The 20,983-nt window shown below is 35.8% G+C and overlaps 1 protein-coding gene across 5 annotated transcripts in view; it reads left to right on the forward strand.

Annotated features, from left to right (window-relative positions):
• dpr12 (defective proboscis extension response 12) overlaps positions 1-20,983 on the forward strand; it is a 294,159-nt gene that overhangs the window by 246,155 nt on the left and 27,021 nt on the right. For all 5 annotated transcript variants that reach the window (XM_011069767.2, XM_011069770.2, XM_087416828.1 and 2 more), the window contains one exon: positions 17,832-18,042. In XM_011069767.2, the coding sequence (XP_011068069.1) occupies positions 17,832-18,042 (211 nt within the window). The remainder of the gene's footprint in view (positions 1-17,831; positions 18,043-20,983) is intronic.

Raw genomic sequence — 20,983 nt, forward strand, 5'->3', positions numbered from 1 at the left:
CAAATCACATTTCTTATACAATATAAGAATAATGCAACGTAAAATATTGTATAAATCTAATAATGTTTGTTCTCGCTTGCCTTTTGAATTCCTGGCTGCGACATTTTACATGCTATCAACGTCCAAATATGCGTGTGATAAGAATCGATTAGAAATTATCGTACGTTTTCAAATGGCCAGAATACCGATTAATCGAATTTCGTTGCGCTGAGTCCGTTTTTTGAATGCGTCTCTTTAATATTATGATCGGTATCGGGAAAACTCGATGTGGAAATTCAATTCTACCGTAACTCGATTTATCAGCGTGCTTCCTCGAATGTACGTAGCCGCAACGTCGAAAAGAAAAGTCGACGACGACATGTGATTAAAGGATCGAAGGAGACTTCTGCCACCGATCGATATGATACGCTCAATCACATGGGCGATCGAGGAATTTTATACTTTTTGTGATACTTTCTCAGAGATATTCCACCGCGCAGGGAACGCCTTTAAATCTCCATTTGCTTCATTGATTCCGAATGCGCGGATTACCAGGATTGCCACTAGCAGCAGAGCCACTCTGCTTTCTTACGTGACGATAATATCAGATGACTCTATGAAATTGCAATTCAAGGATCATGTTAAGTTCCGCGTGCGTCAGCGAAGTGATAAAGTCGCGAATGATACAGTCACCATCAAATTTTAATGTTCGCATTAAAAAGACATGTAATGATAACATAAGAAAACTTACGCGTAGTGGAAAGAACGATTTTGCTAAAATATCTAAAAATTTAGCCAAAATTAGACAGTCAATTTTAATCTCTTTAGATCGACACGTTTTTAGAAAATATCTTATTTATGTATTTAAGAATATTTTTTAATACCTAAATCACGTAAAGGATGTAGAGGTCAATTGTAACGTATATAGTGTTTCAAAATTTTACATTCATTTTTTTATAAATTTCTATAAATTATTTAAATATTAACAATCGGCTCTAGTCTCCTCTGAACTGCGCTTACTGTCAGATTTAAAATGCAATTATAAAATGAAGCTGAAATAACAATATTATAAATTAAATTAATCGACAATTTAATAATATTGCTAATAAGCATTTTAAAACGCGCATTTCAAATTCAGTAGTAAAATGCAATTTATTAGGTGTTGGAATTAATTCGTAGCGTTTTTTAATGAAAGAATGTTATTTATTTCACATGAGCATTAAAAAATACATTAATGAAAGTACTTCCCATCACTTGTAAAACGCTACGAATTAATTCCAACACCTAATATATATAGCTGAAATATGTATTTAGAGTTTACATATAAATGTTATTAGATACCAAGATGCCTTGATCGCGTTGATCCTTTCTTCACTTTTGATTTATTCATATGACTGTCCAGATAAATTTATTATTATACAAAAAATATATATAGATATATTTTATTCTTAAATATTTCGTATGATACTTCAACTCGCTACTGTGGACGTGTAAACACGTCTAGCAAATGACATGCTACTATAAATGCTATGTTTATGTTTACATGACTTTCGACTTTTTTAATACTTTTTAATATTTAAACATAAACATATTAAAGAAAAACTGAAATATAGGTAATAGAATATTTCACACATGCACGATTCATTCGTCAAAAGTATTCAGCTCTGAAAGAGTAAAAATAGAATTTTTACATCTACTATATATAAAAATCTATATGTAAAGAATGGAATATTGAATATTTCGTTTGTATTATATATCGAATGCATCAATACATAAATCTGTCACGTTGATGGCATGTCCGATAAATAATATTTGCCGAGCAGACATACAAGGGATCTGATAAGTGCATTGATCTCAGGTCACCCTCGATAATCAGAAGCGCCCTGTAGGCCCTCCTCATCGTCGTAATCTCAGGGAAGTCTGCACGAGTAATCGTGTGCAGTACCGGGGATGGCTCTACCCCATTCCGGCAAACGACGACGACCCTCTCTTATCAGGGCGTCGAATTGCTAATCTTCACTAAACTCAGCGAACGGAAATCCAGTTAAGTGGGTGTCGCGACCGGCGACGGGGATGGCATACACGGAGAGATCGAATTTCCTTTCGGACGCGGCAAAACTTGGGGGACAGTTTGGCACCCGATACCTACCTTCCTACCTACGATCATTCCTCTGCCCTCTCGCCATCCTCGTTGGCCCTTAGGGTCGCCGATACGTCTCAACACAAGGAACTGAACAACCCATCATCTTCTACATTCCCCGTTCTACCTACTACTCAACGTCCATGGAAGTTAGTTTAGCCCTTATCTACCCTTAGGGTTGCTTAATCCATGATGAGCAATCTAAATTTTGTTTCCGAAATTTTTATTAATTTCAGAATTATTACATACTAATTCCATAATATCCTTCCACATATACACATAAAATCCCTTACAATCATTTTATATTATATGGAAGATTTTACAAATTTTATTACTTGTAAATAAATAAGAACGAATGATTTAATAACGCAAATATTTAATGCGAGATAAGTGTACTTTTCTATGTATAAATCAAATACATTTGTCCGTTTCAATATCAATTACAGATAATCATATTACACACAAGTATGCATATGCACATGCATGTTACTAACTATCCTCGTTTCGTTTCATAATATTCAACTGCTGTAGAAATGAATCCAGCAGACACTGATGTGTCGACCGATACACGACCGATTTCACCCGCTCTCTAACTAGGACTTTTTCTATCTCACGAATTGTTGGCCGGCGTTGGATGCAAGAGAAATGGAGAAGCAGCGCAAAACGAGAGCTAGAGGGGAAGAGAGACAGAAAGAGAGAAAGGGGGGAGGGAGAGAGGGAGAGGCGGCAGACAAGGAGAGAGAAAGAGAGAGAGGAGAGAGAAGGGGGAGAGAGAGAGAGAGTGACGGAAAACCAGGCCGTTTTTCAAGCCGCTTAACAACCGCCCCCGGGGTGTACCGATGCCGTCACACTCATCCCCTTGTCTGTTGCTGCCGCTACTGCTGCATCAAGTTGCAACGTTGCAACGACCAGCACAGCGACGTCCCTTGTTTCGAACGTGTCCACGTTCGCATGTCCGCAGGACAGCTAATAAATGCCAATCATCCGAAAGATTGCCTCTGTTCATACTGATCGTACCGTTCGTGCTGTACAGCAGCCAGCCAATCAGCCTTTTTTTCTCAAACCTGCATCCCCATCTGCGATCTCCTACTAATGCATACAATTACTTACGCCGAGCTTCGTCGAGCGACAAGTAGATTGTTCGTGCAAAAAGTTATACTAAAATCTCCTCCATGAATCTCAATCAGCAAATTGCTCTAAGATTCTTTGGAAATTATTTACAGAAAATTCTTAATATCATATCTTTTTTTCAAAATTAATTATTTATTACGATAGAAAAATAAGACAGTTTCCTATTAATTTATAATCCATATTATAAAAAAGCATAAATGTTATCGGTTTCATCATTCATTTCTTGAAAATTCAACATTCTATTAAATGACCGAAAGATTGAAAAAGCAAATCGCTGGTGCCGTCGTATTGTGTAATTTTCTAAAATAACAACGTCGTCTTGGAAGAAGAACGTTTAATATCAAATGTGAAGATATTCGCGACAGATCATAACGGAATTGAGAATATTCTGAAGCTGAACAGCTGCGATACTATCCGTAAGTGCTTCACAAAAGGTAAATAGCAAGAAATCTGAAGACATTTGGATTCGATCTCTTAACGAAAAGTAAATATCTCCCAGTCAAATCTGAAATCATTGTTAACTATTGATTTTTCAATCAACACATGTTCATTGGCTATAATATAAAAGACACTTAACAAACATTATATCCAGTTATTATTCCATAACACTATGATATTAACGTTTCGTGTATTTAAAAATGAATTACTTTCGTGCACGTATATGCATGTTAAATAATTGAGCAAATAATGATTGATTGTTATTTATCTTTTTGAAATTGTGTATATGGAATAATTTTATCTCTAGAATCATAATATGAAATTTAACTTAAATTAAATCTGTGAAGTTCCGTATAATGTAGTATTATTAAGAAAAGTTTTCGGATATGATATTCGAAGTTTATCTGTTGCTCAAAAAGAGAACCAAATTATTTGAATATAAATGGAAATTATTTCACAGAAAATACATTACTGAGTATCAGGTAAATTGAATGAATGCAGACATGTAAAAAATATCATTCTTAATATAACAGAGAAACGCCTTGAAATATGCTATTATACAAAATTATTCCGCTGCATTTTTCCGTGTTACATTACGTAAGTACGTTTTTATCTTACAGTAGAAATTTGCAATACATACTGCAGTTTATGTGGTAAAGAATAATAACATTAAATTTCATTTGAAAATAAAAAGTTCACAGATTCTCAACAACTTATATAACCGAATGCTAAAAGAACTCTTAAAAAGACATTTATAATTTTTATCATCTTTTCCTATATTTTTTCTTTATATATCTCAATCAGAATTTTGGAACAGTGTATATTTATTTATTATATTATGTGTTTTACTACAAAAAGTTTTAATCCAAATATGTCGCTTATAAAAAGCATATGTGTTGCGCAAATAATGACGAGAACAATACATCAGATACAGAACATGGTCGTGAAATTGGTTTCATGGTACTGTGAGTATTCGATTAGAAAAAAAAAAGTTTAGACCACCTCACAATAGACAAAAATTGAAAGCTTATTGAGAATACGAAATATCCACGATCGCTCTCGAACTGTGTTTTAGCAGTGCATCGTCCTAGTTTTCCGCTGTTGCCAAAGGAGTGTTTAATAAAGTGCACAGGAGTGGCTTCCTCAGAGTTTCCAAATAGCGTCGCAAGCTAGTCGCTTTGAAAAAGCGCCCTGCTTGACCACGGCTTTCACGAATATTGGATATACACATTGTCTCATGGCGAAAATAAGAAACGGATATTCGAATGGCTTCATCTAATCCTCATTCAAAACCGGCATTTAATGATTACAAGCGCTATCGCGGAGAAGCATAATTCCGAATAATTAAATAAATATTTATCTAAGTTAGATAAATATTCATGTGCAGAATGATAATTATTTTGTAATGAACGACCAGAATAAAGTTGATTAAACGCGATTCTACAAAAGGAACAATCATTTTTCTTATACAGAAATACACGAAGAAATATTACATATTTATAAATTTATAGAAAATATAGAAATAGATTATATTAAAAAGTCGAAAATTTGACTAGTTGTCAAATCAGTTATATATATATATTTAGAAAATCTTGACAGCTATTTTTGTAAAAAGAATTTACCTGAAATTTTTCGAAAATATTTAATTACAATTATTAATGTCAGAAAATATATTTAATAGTTTTTAAAAACGCTCTGAGTCTCATGTAAATTTAAAAGGTTATTATTTGAAAAATATGTACGCTTGAAATAATTGATTGTGATCTATGGAGATGAAAGCTAGTCATTTGGCTTAATAACGAAAAGACAATTTTATGGCAACTCTTAACTTGACAGTAGGAATATATGCTCATCTAGTCTTACATGGAATACTTTTCTAACATTGCGGACTATTTGTCAAGACATCAATGATAATTTACGTATCTAATATTTTGTGAACTATATTTAGTATAAGACATTTGAAAGAAAATTTTTCACAATTTGCTAAAGATGGTTTGAAGCAAACCGAAACGTCTAAATACAAATAAGATTGTACCGATAATCATTGTATATCTTTATAATATGTAAATTTTATTTGATAATTATATATATATTTTTTTATGCACCAATTACCGCGCTGTATTGATGCTCTCATTGTTTGATATACCCCACTATAGTTTTTGAAAAATATATATTATATAAGTTACTTAACATATATCTTGCAATGAGAATTATCAAACCTTATAATATTTTTATAAAAGGAACTTATGGAAAATTCGAAGAATACTACAGTTATTAATGTTGAAGAATGCATTTAATAGTTTTTAAAAATGATTATCATGCAAGTAATTCAGATGGTCATATCACTTGGAAAACAGATTACGAATATATTTAAGTTCTAAGATCTCTTAATTTTTTTTTTGGGAATGGAAGCAAATAAAAATATAGGCGACGTCTTAAAAGATGCTGGAATTCGTTGGAAATGAGTCAGATTTTTGGCAAACATCGTCCAATTCATAGAACGATCAATGTACCAACTAACGTTGGAAGCGTTTTAAACGCTGAAAATGATGACATTCACGTTTTCAGAACAGCCTTTTTTGAACTATCGCATTTACAAACGTTTTTTATGCCTTCTTTGCATATCTCACTCAACTAACAATAAATAAAAATCATTCCACACAAATCAAGAAAACGGATGATAACACTTTATTTTGAAAACATCATCACTTTCGATCCAAAACGTTTCCAACGCCGGCGTCCTGAACATTCTATAAGGACAATACTGCCAAAAATTTCACATATTTTCAATAAATTTCCACGTCTTTTAAGACATTGTCTATGTTTCTATTTGCTTCCATTCCCAAGAAAAAATTAAGAATCTTACAACTTGAATGCATTTTGTAAGAGACTGAGCGTTTCGCTATGCATTTCGGTTAAATGCAATCAGTCCTTTCTCATAGTATTTAATTTTACAGATTCATATATTATTATATCGCTATCTATACTAATAAAAGTAATGAGTCTCTATTCACTCACCATAAAATAAAATCTATTTAGATTTTCACAGCTTTCCGATAGTCCCTGTAGATCTCACCTCGAATCTCGTCGACGTAACTAAACCATTTATCGTACCGCTTTAATTCCCTTCCGGATAAGGATTGGATTGGACCTTTTAGCACGGAGTCCAGGTGATATCCTCGTTGTGAAGACGCATGAGAGAGCAACCTCGTGAGTAAAAGAACGACTAGTTCTCTCGAGTTCGAAACGCGAGAAAAGCTTCGAGCAAGGCCACCTTCGTTCTATAAAAGGGTTAAATAAGGCGAAAGGATCTGTATCTCTTTGAAGTGGCGGTAATTCCCCGGGGGTTTAGACAAACGCGGTCCCGCAGTCCCATCGTATCGATCCCGCTCGGAAGCTGCGCTTTTTATTATCGCTTCGTACCACCGGAGGCGATAGCGCGAAGGGGCTTAACTTCGCGCCGTCTCTTCGTATGCCGCCCACAATGGCACGATGCGTCGTAAATAACCACGGAATAATTCCGCTGGCGTTCCATTTGTAACGGTAAATTAGCAAACTACCGTCGAGTAGCGCCGTGGCGTTTTCGCTTCGTCTCACGAAACCAAAGAAGCGAAAACGCCCTACGGCGGCAGTGGCGGCGACACCGCCGGCGGCGGTGTTTCGGTAATTAGCGAGGACATTACCCCGCAATTGCGCGGCGATTTACCCTCGAATTGCTACACGGCCGACAACACCGTCAGAGTTACAGCGTTTCGAGGAGTAAAAGGAGAGGAAAAAAAAGAAACGTGCGCGCAGTACGTCGGACTATGGAGTTGGTACGGAAGCGATATGGACGACGTTACTTCATTCCACCTCTACGCTCTCGGTGCTTCATTGCGATCGTACTTGGTATTTCGCTACATTTCCCAACGCAGCGAATGATATAAAACGATAGCTTCTCTGTCTCCTCTGTGAGCATTTCTATCCTCGGCATTTAAACGTGTTGTCCTATTTAATTTTTAATATGCAAACCTTCTTTCCTCTTGTTCCGCGTAATTTCCGTACGAGAGAAGGAAGAAGCACAAGATTTACATAAAAAGATGGGGGAGATCCTTAAAACGCCTCTCGAGGTAATATTTTTCTTAGCAGTTGAACATTATGTGGGAAATGGAAGTTAACGTGTAACCATAGGTGTGTTAATAATATAAAATTAAATTGAGATTCTACTTGAGAAGTAAAAGCAGCTTGAAGTTAATTGAAGCATGAGGTTTTCCTTGGTTATTTGATATTCCGACTCGGTCGTTGACACAATTGATATTCTTCTGCATTATCTAGCTGTATTTAAATATCAAATTGGAACAAAATATATATAACAGTTTTTACTACAATCTCCGTAAGGACCGCATAAATTATGGACTTGTCGGAAACGTGTGTATTTCGCGTGTGCTTCGAAATTGCGTCGCGTCTGCGAATACGTGAGTGCAGCAGTTGAAATGTCAACTGCTCTTCCTTGTTCGGGAAAATAACAACGCCGGATGCAAACGCGAATGTGTGCCAACAAGAGCATTGAATTATTCTCAGCTGTTGATAAAAACGAATCTCGATGAAATTAGCATACGGTCGACATAGTATGCAAATTTCATGAATTGTTAGTATGAATTCAAAAACATTTAATGATAACATCTTGTCGTTTACGAGCTGATACTCGCGTAAATTTAAAACGGCCTAATCAAATTTTTTATTTTGATGTATATCGAAATGAATTCTCAAGCGCAACGATATACCTAAATTATTGTTTCGATTCGACTATGTACATTGTCGATAAATATATAAGGAAGAAACTTGTCGCAGAAGTTGTATTAGTAATTAACTTTATACCTTCGAAGCTGACGTTAAAATGTGCAACACAGTTACTGAGATTCATTTATGTTAACTAAAAGGCACTAATTAATTTCAAGAAATCAAAATGATATAACTCATATAAAAAAAAATACTAAATTTATTTGAATAACAATAATTCAAATGTGCAAATGTAACACAAAGAATATAATTCAATGGACTTATCGTCACACACAATTCCAGAAGAAAAACATTACTTTCTTTCAAAAAGCGAGATTCAAACATTATCAATTCGAGGGAAACGAATTGAGTATCAACCACAACATCGAATAATGTCACCAGGAGAAAGTTGACGATTCTTCTTACTTTTCTCTGCACAAATAATCGCATTACTCTCGGAAATGTGCGATGCGTTGCGGACGAAGAGACGTCGTAGAAATTATCGGCTTTGCTCGAGGAGATATCGAAGGCAGTTGAACCGTATATTAATTTCGTTCGTCGCTCGGGGTCGTTCTTCATGGTGCCAGGAGTTAAAAGCCGTCTCTCTCTCTCTCTCTCTCTCTCTCTCTCTCCCCTCCCCTCTCTCTTTCTCTCTTCTATGTATACGGATTCAATCCGGAAGCCCCTCAAGCTCGCAAAATAACCACGTGCTTGACAAACTCATGTCGAAGTGCATGCGCGGCAGAGCACACATGTAGAGACCATTCGTAGTGATGTGCAATGTGTGCCATGTATATAAACCCCGGCTATGGCGTCCTATGTGCATACGATAGAAATGTACATAGCGAGTGCGGCAGTATCGCGGAAAGGATACTGGCTGCGCACATAGGCCAAGGTAAGTAACTCGGTTTATCTTTAGCCGAGATCACCGTCCGCTGACGAGTTTTACGGCCGCGTCGAGAGAGACCGCGCGCCGCATTCTCGGGCAAACATATCTTTTCACTTTCTCGAAATGGACTTACGGGAAACGAGAGGCAACGCGGAGGATGCCAATTTGCGTCGCCCGGAAAAAATTACGATCTACCCTGTAGCCATTGCTAGAGTCGGAGTAGAGTGCTCGTTGGACGCGTTCGCAAGCAAAAAGCTGGATAATGTACAGTAAAGGTTTTCCGGTGAAAAATTTGTGAGAATTATATTCGAATAAATCCAATAAATGGACGCATAGTTATTTCTTGTACTATTTACAATAATATTATACTATTTACTAGGGATATCCCAGATATCTGGGAAGTATCCAGTCTTATCCTATTCTTTTATTATCCAGCCGAGTAGCCAGATATCATTAGTATCCAGCATATATCCGGAAATAGTATATTGAATGTTCACGTTATTGATGACGTCAAAGTTGACGTCATAGAATTCTATTCTTTTCAGCTTAACTTCTTGTACAATTCATCTTCTTCTTTTTCTTTTCACGGGAAATAAAGAAAATTATTATCGCTATTTTTCTTATGCTTTCCTTTTATCCTTTTTTTTTAATACAATGGAAAAATTGTACCGGATATCCGGGAAACATCCGATATCCGATCAAATAATTATCTACCGGATGTCCGACCGGATATTGAATATCCTGCTATATTCTTTCCGGATATCCGACATCCAATATCTAGCAATTTTATCCATACTATTTGCAAAAAATTTTCTTTTATCCTATTCGTATTAAATTGTATGTATTTAAATATGTCTAGTAATTTTAATTATGTCTGTTTGTTTAAAGTCATCAAAAACTTTTGCAGTTAAAACGAAATAAATGTATATTCTGATTATTGAAGAGAGAAAAAAATTGAAGATATCGAGTGCAAAAAGTGCAAGAATTTGAACAGATCGATACGCAGTTTTTTTCTTTTTGAGATATTTGCAACACTATCACTGTTTACAAGAAATTTTTCCTTACACTATTTACAATAAATCGTAATAAATACAGAAAAAACTAAGACTAATAAAAATATACAAAGGTTACATTTGAACAGGTTGACATGCAGTTATATTTGTGATATTTGTAACTATTATGCTATTGGCAATGCATTTTCTTTTGCTACTTGTAAAATTTATCTCAATAACAGTAATAACTGTTATTGAAGTAAATTTTATTAAAAGAGAATAATATGCGAGTTTGTATAACGATAGAAAGATAACGTTTTATAATGAAATTCTTTTGCATTGAAACAGCTATTTATGATGAAAACAACAGTGCTGGAAGCACGATGGCATTGATTTTACGTCAACGTTGTCGATAACATTATTAAGGCACGTAACTGAGTGAACTATAAAAAGGATATTGAAAGTTTTTACTCATTAGTATGACAACCAAATAGCATTCACTCCTTAATTAACATGCGTGCAACAATGAAGAGATATTTCGTTATGATTCATTCAGTTAAATGACATTTATTACCAAAATTTGGCAAAGTAGAGATACGAGTAATTCGCGAAGGATTATATCATCTTTCGGTATACATCAAGAAGTTGAATCGGATATTATTATGACATAAACGTATTTACATTTCTGTGCTCGAAACTGGTGTCGCATTATTTTCCTAATGAATGCCAAATGTCGCGTTATGATGTCGCAATGTTTCCCTTGCGGTAGCGATGGACTGACTCGATTCAACAGTGAAGCGAGGTGCAGTAATGACAATTACACTACGAGCGAATACACTTGACACCCAAATGACGCCAGGCGTGAATTATCTTGGAACGCGTTATTTCGCTGCAACGCGGGTCATAAATAATAATACTGTCAGGATACTGAAGAGCACCTGCTAATGACGGTTTTTGTCTTCTACACGAGCAGACGCAAAAATCAATAATGTATAATACAAGGAGTAAAACGAGATAAGATCTCACATTTCTTCTTTATAAGATGTCTAATAAGTACACATTGACGTAATTATTATTTTTATATCATTTCATAACTCCTCAAATTGACGAAATATTCGTGCCTTTATAACTTAATTTGGATACATTGATCTAAATATTTTAATATTTCATAATTTCTTCAATTCCTCCGGATGTTCAAGTATTTAAGAGAGACACTTTTCCAAAATTAGACGGACAATTGTTAAAATTCAAGAAACGTCACGATTCAAGTGTTGTTAAATGCATACTAAAAACGGATTGCTAATTGTGCAGCGAGAGGTAGACTATTTTAACTGACAGAGACGAACTATTTCATTAATAAAGCCTGTGCTTGTGTCGTGTTACTCTATTTATCTCTCGAAAACAGAGTCCGTTGCTGCCCGCTCGTAACAACGTGACACACTAGTGTCAATTGCATCGCCAACATGCGCGTCATGCAACCTAGCAATTAACCCTGCACCGACTCACGCGAACTGCTTAGAATCCATGTACTTGGAAATTCGAAACTGTGTACTTTAAGCGGCCATTAACGTGAACGAGACGTTCGTTATTGGCTTTCGTATTTATGGAAACCGCTCGGCTTTCTTGCACATGCCGAGTGAAAAAAAAAGGAAAACAATTTTTTAAGTATTTTACTGTGTCATCGATCGGCGTTCCGGATTAAACAGCGATTTAACATTTAACCTGCATGAAAGCAAATTCTGAGTGTCGTTAAATCAAATTAATATCTTACTGCTTCAGATATTTCTCTAATTAAAATTCTGTATCGTCCCATCAACAAGTTTCCCAGGTGCCTCAGAATCCTTAAGTAGAATTGGATATTTGAAACTGGCGCATAGTGCATTCATTTCACGAAGTTGAACGAACAATTTACACTTCGCCGATTTACTTAAGATTTGTATTTACGTCAAAGTCGGTTCAATATTTTGTAACTCCTCGAGGAGTTTACGTTGGAAAAGACATAAATAAAACGCCGTTTGGAAACGTATATTTTCCACTCATGATAAAACTTTTAGACGTACAATTATTCGTTTAATTAATATAATGAATTTATTAAAAAGCGAACGGTTGTGAATTACATTATTGAAAAATATTATAACGTCACGCTCATCTCAATGTCGCAATTATCGTGATTGATCGCATATCAATTCTACCGCGTTTTCAGCCTCGAGAGATAGATCCAGCATATCGCGAAGAGCATATACCCGTAAGATATGGCATTAGAGATTCCTCTCTTGAATACTCCATCATGTCAAATAACATCGCATAAAGCACGTATTAACCTATTACTTGAGAGAATAGAAAATTTTCTCGAAGGTACCTATTTTGTAAAATAATTCTGCAATTACTTTGAAAAATTGTATTGTTATTTATTTATTTGTTCATTGTGGTCTGTATATACAACCTGCAGCTTCCTTCTAAATGCCGTAAAATCCGTAACAAAACAGCCGTATCTCTCCTTAAGAATTTCCTCGATAGTTAGATCGCAGGAAAACGTTCTACCTCCATTTCCGATATAAGAACAGCGATGGAACAATGAAATCCGACATTCTTGAAGATATTTTTCTCAGAGACGTCGGCTCCGCCGCGGCAATTGATCCTTCATCACACCAAACGGACAGTACGAAATTTTACGAAAGCTCCGATGTGAAACGAAATTACGAGATTTTTTTCCAGAATAAGAGACACGCTGATCTTTTATAGTGTCATCGATGTACGAAACTGAACTGACTACTGAACGACGAACAATGAACTTTATAAAAATTCCTTTCGTGAATTGAAGAATTTCTCGCAACGGCACGCTCAAAATCAACGCCTGCTATAATTAATTAAAAAGCAATGCAATGGAAAGCCGTATTTTTTCCCTTAGATTTGCGTCTTCACTATCCTTTGTTTATTCTTTACCAATGTTTTTCTCATACTTGGAACTACAATCCCGAAAGTAAAGCGAGTTTCATTTTCTCAGTAGAAGATGAAAGAGGTAGGCGCGCTTGTCGCGCTTTATTCTACTTATTCAACGGATTCGTCCGGATTTCTACTTAGCGTCTGGCGCTCGCCGTCGAGCGCGTTTAAGTTTTTTCCACTGGCACTGCGACGTGATTCACGCAACGATGTCGGCTTATTTTACTGAACGACGTAAACGCGGCCATTCACAAAAAGGAGGATGGAAACTTTCTAGACTAATATAAATCTCCATTGTCGAGGAACGCTTGATTTAGGTGTAGCTACTGAGATTTTATGTATTTGCCACAATTCGTCCATTTCTATTTTACGTCGCGCGTTCGTTATTTATACAGTTGGATTTTTTAAAGAAACAACAAAATTCTAACAATATATTATTAGCGAAAATAAACGATAAAATAATCAATTATTGTACATAAAAAACGCAAATACTCTTTTCGAAACATTGTAAAAAACGTATTGAAAAAACATTATAAATGTACAGAGATTGACAAATTGAAATGTTTGATGATATATTTTTCGTTAACTGCCAGAAATGTAATATGATTATTAAACTTGTAATATGATATGTATGAGTCTATTTGATGTTCAAAAATAACAACAACTGTATTTTCAACCACGAGGATAAAACCATATTTATTAAACTAAAATTGGTAAATTTGTGTACAATATCGCGTAAATTCAACAAAACGAAATCTATTGATTTATCTACAGTAATCTCTACATGTATACATTAATCCCATTGATCACGCGCGATTTCATATGTACGTTTATTCATAATCGATATAACATTAATAAATCATTCACTGTTTATAAATTATAACTATTTGTAATATCATCGCGGTATAATGCAAATTTATGCAAAACCGGACTTGTTCAATCTCAGATGTTTGCATTCGTTTTATTGACATTGTAATTCACATTCATATGACAGAAACTATCGCTTTTCTTATATTATGCATGCACTTTATGCATACCGCTACCAGGGATAAGTAGCGGCGTAATTAGCGTGGTGTTAATAGTTTGTACTACTTGTTTGATACAATTCGCTTTCTTCTGCCGTGTAACTCGCATTGCCTCGTTGAAACTCCACTTTGTCGTCTCGCGAGAACAATAGTATAATTTATATGATTTCCTAAAAGCACAAAGTGAATACAGCCAACGTCTCTGGAGAGATTTATTTGCCTTTAGCGTATAAAATCGACGATAGTGTTTCAAAAAGCTCGCGACATGCAGCATTATTGAGTTAATTACATGATAATTTGCTGAAATATCTTATAAGAAAAAAGAGAAATTTAACATGCAGTATGTCTCATCTAATAAGAATAGCGGAAATATATGAGTCTAACATGGAAAGAATTCAAAGAACAGTTTTTTGTGCTAAAGAATCCAAAAATTTGACTAAATACAGATACATCTGAAAATAATATTATTGAATTATTAAAATAATTATATAGGACTGCTTGTTCCTAAAATGTCAAAATATTTTGCAGCATTGCTCATCATATTTAAACGTCCTATATATACAATATTTATATATGTAATTATTTTGATAGCTTATTAAAATTATTTTCAAATCTATATCTAAAATTTTAAATATTAAAAAAAAAAAATTTTTAATATAAATCCGTCTTTCCCCCTCCCCTTGTATCATAAATCATGAAAAAGATATTAAATAAATATTAAATTAACAATTTATTCAAATAATTTGTATTTTTATTGAAAGCTACATTTTTGAAAAATAAATAATTTTACGTTTAAAACCGTGTATTGTTGTCAATTTAATTTCATTGATAACACAAAGAATGAATTTTTTAACTAAAAATTTAACTAGGTATAAATCTGAAAATAATTTTGTTAGACCATCAAAACAATTAAGTAGGACGCTCAAGCTGGTTGCTAGATGTCAAAACTTTTTGCAGCACTGCTCATTATACTTCAGCGTTCTACATAATAATTTTAATAATCCAGCAAAGTTATTTTCAGTATCTAGCTAAATTTTTTAGATACTTCAACAAATTATTCTTCCCATATTCATTCGAAACTACATTTCTAACCACATATTCATGATGTATTTCTGCAGATCTCTTTTTCAATTTTATTTCTACCTTTGCACCAAGCGCACCTTATTCGTCGACGCAACGACGTATAACAATAATGCGAAAAACAACGATCGTTTCTGTGATATACACACTCTCATTGTATAATACATCGCGCAGTGGCGAGCATTCGTTGCATAACAATTTGAGGAACATATTAAACGGAATAAAATAACGAGCATTTAGCACAGAGGAATGCGTGGCCTCTAACTTCTGACTTGCACTTGCTTTGCCGGACAGAATCCATGAAGCCGAAAATCCTCGGATATCCCGCATCCTCGTTGCTCGTACGCTACGGTTTCGCGCGTCTATTCTTCACCCGCTTTGCGGCTCGACGCCGCTGCCACAATATGCACGCATCCGACGTTACAATAAACGGATGACGAGCAGTATCCTACGTGTTTGGATCCCGCAGCTACATTGGGCGGAAATTTATACGCTATAAGGCGCACACGCCGAATCCATATATCCAGTTACTAACGAGACAGTACGAGCAAGCCGCTAACAGTTGCATTAAATAAATGTGTACGTTATTGTTTTACACTGAGAGAAATGTTATGTATAATTCATTTTGTTAATTCATTTTGTTAATATGCGATTAACAAAAACTTTCTTACTTTTTCATTAAAAAAATTGTATTGTTCAAATTTGGATTGGAACAACAAAATTTTTCATTCTAATCAAATTTGTCGTTCTGATCAAAATTTGATTAGAATAATCAAATTTTAATTAGAATAACGAAATTTTGATTAGGACATGCAATACAATTTTTAAATTATGAAAAAATAAGACAATTTTTGTTAGTCGCATATCAATAAAATGGATATACGTACCAAACATTTCTCTCATGTATACTCATGTAAATATTTACATATTTTATGAAATCGTGCTTTTTTAAGCACAGTATTAAAATATCAACGCGATATTCTCATTTAAATTCTTAATGAAAAGAAAATTTTACAATTGTAACATCCTTAACGATATATTCATAAACTTTTGAAATAGCTGCATACGAAGCATTTTTGAGACAATGTCTTATGTAGTAAGAAAACGATGTTGGCGAACAAATAAGGTATGTTGAGAGAAGAGAGTACTTTGGAGCAGCCTTTATTCTCCGCGCCTTTTACACGGCTTCGTCATCGCTCAACATATTGCGAATTTCCTGACGACGTTGTGGTTGGAAGTTTGCGAGTATTTGACCTTAACAACACACCATTTCACGCACCTATCCTTCCTGTATTCTATGACACGACAGGGTCGCTGTAAACGTGTATCCGGCGTTATAATAAACGTTGATGGGCCTCATCGCTCGCAGCTACAGCTGAATTCCGCGCGCTCGTTTTCAACGAAACCCAACCTATTATATAAACTCGTGTTTTTGCAACCAAATTCCCGCGCGCGTTTAGCCAGAGCCCGCAAAAGCAAATATTAAATTCTCGCAAGTTGACGTTTAATTATTTCAAGATATATCTGACATACTTGTTACATAAACGTACACAGTGTCTCAAAATCACTGTTACGATAACGTAAAATTGCTTCTTTTAAATTATGTAAAGAGCCAGTACTTTTTCAATTAAAATTTATTTCAACAACTTTGTCGTTATACTTCTTAGCATGGATATTAAATTTTGTACATTAATTATTTAATATTAATTAAAATATATCATATTTTTTCTATTTTTTAAATTTAATTTACCATAAATTTTTAAATTTTATTTGCTCGTATTTCCTAATATTAATGATGTTTCAATATTAATATTTATTAAAAATATCTGATTTTGAAACCTAAAATATAGATGAATTTGTAATTTGAACTGTAGTTTAACATAGACGCCAAAGGGAGTCTTCTTTGCTACTTTCATTTTATTTCTAAATAAAACAAACAAGAACATAAGATGCACAGGAAAATATTCCTGGTATATGAATGTTATGTTATATTAAAGCATCAATTTAAGCGTCAATTTTATAATTAATGTTAATGAACATTACGGGGAGGGGGATACATTCCGTTTTCACGTTCACGCGCTATAAACATCAGTTCATCCTTGTTGTCTATCAAATATTAAACAAGGACAAATGATGTTTACACGCGTAAGAGCAAAATGGAACGCATCCTAAACATATCAAAATAAAGCTGAATATAAACGAAGCTAAGTCTTCCAGCATGTAATCGTTTCTGCAAAAAAATAAGCAAACAAAAGCGCCAAGACCGCAAAGCGAAACCTGTCGACGCTCATAATGCCCAGCACAAAGACGCGTTATTCCGCCGAAAGAAATCCTCATAACGAACGTCACAGGCCGCAAAGGCTCGATGATTCTCCGGTCGTTGCCTTTGTGCTGGGAAAAATCCGCGCGTTAAATCTCATGCTTGTCAACGGACGCCATTCTTCTTCTATCTGCTCTAGAGCCCGACGCCGCCGCAATACGTGTTCTGGTATCACAATAACCGGATGATAAACTACGACACCACGCGCGGCAGCGTGACCGTACAAACCGATCCAGGACCAACTCAAAGCCGACTGACGATTCGCCAGGCAGTGGAGACGGACACGGGCAATTACACGTGCAGCGCCTCCAACACCAAGCCGGCATCGATCTTCGTCTTCGTCACCGAAGGCAAGTATAAGCAACGTGTTTCGTACAAAGCGAACTTCCTTAATCAATATAACCCCATCGCGATTGTCCCAGCAGTCTCTTAACTACCTTCTTCGAACGAATACCCGTAATGATCCTCGGACGAACAAAACTGAAAACTTGCTTCGATTCAAATCGATATTTTATAGACATTTGATAGATTATGTACTCGTATTCGAACTATTTTTTAAGCAGATTTTTAAAAAAATTCTCATTGAATATTTAACTACATCGAGATATTTAATATTGAAATTGCTGACATTGCGAAGAAAGATTAGGTACATCAATCATGATTTCATCACGAATACATCGGCTCGACTAAAATTGTCAGAAAGGGTCTGGCTGGAGAAAAGATACGTGATTTCTAACAGAATTTTCTGAGCCACGCGAAGAAAAGTAAATCCACTCCTAAATTAAAAATGTCACCATTCTGATTGAAAATATTTATTCTCCTCGCTATCCAACGTTTCTCTTGTATATATATATATATATATATTTTTTTTTAAAACCTTTTCCATAATTATATATAACGTCACGCACATAAATATATATACTGTAAAGAGATAATACTTTAAACAGAAAAAAAAACTGAGAATCTAATTTGAATCTAACAAACACACGCGAAAACTATACTAATACAATAATAAATATTTTTAGGCAGAGTACAAAGATTTATAACAATGAAAATCGCATTGTCCACGAGGGGACGTGGAAACAAAACATTTCCCCAAATTGCCTAACGTCCTTGTCCCAATAAAAAAATACGTTTATTTGACGGCAACATCCCAGATTCCGCTTCAACACACAGTTCCCTTTTTCCGATGCGAGTATTTCTGTTATTTCCGCGTTTTGCACACGTGGGTTGTACGTGGAGTATACGAGTATACGAGGCGCCGTTACCGCGTATTGTACGCGCGCGTGACATGCACGATGACGTGCGTGCGCATGAAAGAGAACGAGTCTCCTCGGTCCTTCAACGATCGATCACTCACCGCCGCCGGTCACCCTTCGATGTATATATATAGCGCGATTCAACCCCTTTCTAACAAAGGCTTGCGACTGGAGAAGAAGCCCAAGGCTCTTAGGCAAAAAGCGGTCCTTGTCGGCTCCGCGTTGCCGTCGGAAAACTCGCGCGCGCGGTGCTCCGTGATGACTTTAGCGGCGCCCGCAATTTTAAGTCCGCCAGGATCGCTGCGGTAATTGATGTGAAAGGATGAGGACAGAGTCGCGAAAATCTTAATTGGATTACGAGAAACTCGGTCGGCCGGAAGATTTATTATGCGGATATATACAGAGAAAGAGACAGAGAGAGAGAGAGAGAGAGAGAAAGAGGAACGACGTCTCGATCCACGCTTTTGCGGACTTTTGATATATGCATGTCGCCGAGAAATTGTGGATCTCATGCGATCGTAGCTGCGATTAAACATGGAATATTACGTTTTAATTACGTTGGATAACCGGCATATATTCGTGATATGTATGTTAAATTTAGCGGAATTGCTTGAATGTGGAAAGCGTCTTGTTTCTATTTGAAGGTTGTTTCTAAGGCTAATATTTTATCTGTCATACAATAAATTTTTCAAGTGTATTGATTGATACATATCATAACATAGAGAATTTTTAGAAACTTGAGAACTATTTCTGTATAGTCAATCAATACATTTGAAAAATTTGTACGACAAATGAAATATAAGCCCAGCTGATATTTCATGTGTCGTATGACAAAGCTTTTGAAGCTTATTGATTGGTTACAGGACAAAGAAGTTTTTTTCTATCCTATAGCCAATTAAAACACTTAAAAAGTTTATCATACAACACATAAAATATCAGCTTAACATGGCAACGGAAGAAGGAAGAGAGCCAGACAGAGAGAGAGAGAGAGAGAGAGAGAGAGAGAGAGAGAGGAGACGAAGGAAGAGAGAAAGTAAATGGAGGAGCAATTGTCTTGCAATGCATTATTCGGCTTTAAATTAACGAGTGATGTATCGTTAAAAGGATTCTATGTGACGCTTTACACAGCAAAATAGAGCGGTTTCCGTCGAGACGATTGAATGAGAAATCGGTATAGTTCTAGCCTCTTAACCGATAACGCGCGCGGAGTCGACACGCGAGAAGCGGCGAGTCCATCGCGTGCGTGATAAACCGCTATACAAGCGTCCCTTCTGTTCCGCGAAGTACTAAGCTTTCAGGTTAAATTTTGAAGATATGGACTCCATTACCGCGGCACCGACGCACACCGGAATCGGTGCAAGTGTTCGTATGTACGTAGAGAGCCGCGCGGTGCGCAGCCCCGTAATTCACGGCCCCGGGAACATATGGAGCGACGCTTCGCGCCGTAAATTACGGTAAAAGTGTGCATGCACCGCGTTTCGGAGGAGACACGTATCGTCGATGAATGTTGCAAATCTGACGCTCCGTGCGCAACGTTGCGCACCATGAATTTTGATATTCGAGAGACAGGAAGAAAGAGGACGCGCGCGAGCGCATCGCCGTTACTTTTTTTTTTTTTTTTTTTTTTTTTGATTTGCCTCGTTTGGCAAATTTACGACGGGATTATATCACACTGAGCACTCTCCGGGTGCAATGATATATCGATAGGCCAGATTAAAGCGGCCCGCAATATATTAATGACGAACGGCGACGTAACGCCAAGTCCAAATGCGGTCGTCAACGTAGGCGCCGCGACGCCGTGCTATTGTCGAGTCTGCTCGTGATGAAGTCGTGCGATGCCCTTACTATATAATTAGCAAGAGTTTTTTTTTATATGACCTATTCTTGTACGAGCTATTACGAAATCCTTCTCTTTCTTGCTGTAATTTTAAAATGTACACGAGACCGCAGAGACTTTTTTGTCTTTTTGCGGTCTAAATTATTTTTCACAAATGAGTATTTTATCTTCTACATCTAATAATAAATGACGAGT

Source organism: Acromyrmex echinatior, chromosome 2 (assembly GCF_024713525.1).
Source record: "Acromyrmex echinatior isolate Ae372 chromosome 2, ASM2471352v2, whole genome shotgun sequence".
In the NCBI taxonomy this organism is placed as follows: Eukaryota; Metazoa; Arthropoda; class Insecta; order Hymenoptera; family Formicidae; genus Acromyrmex; species Acromyrmex echinatior.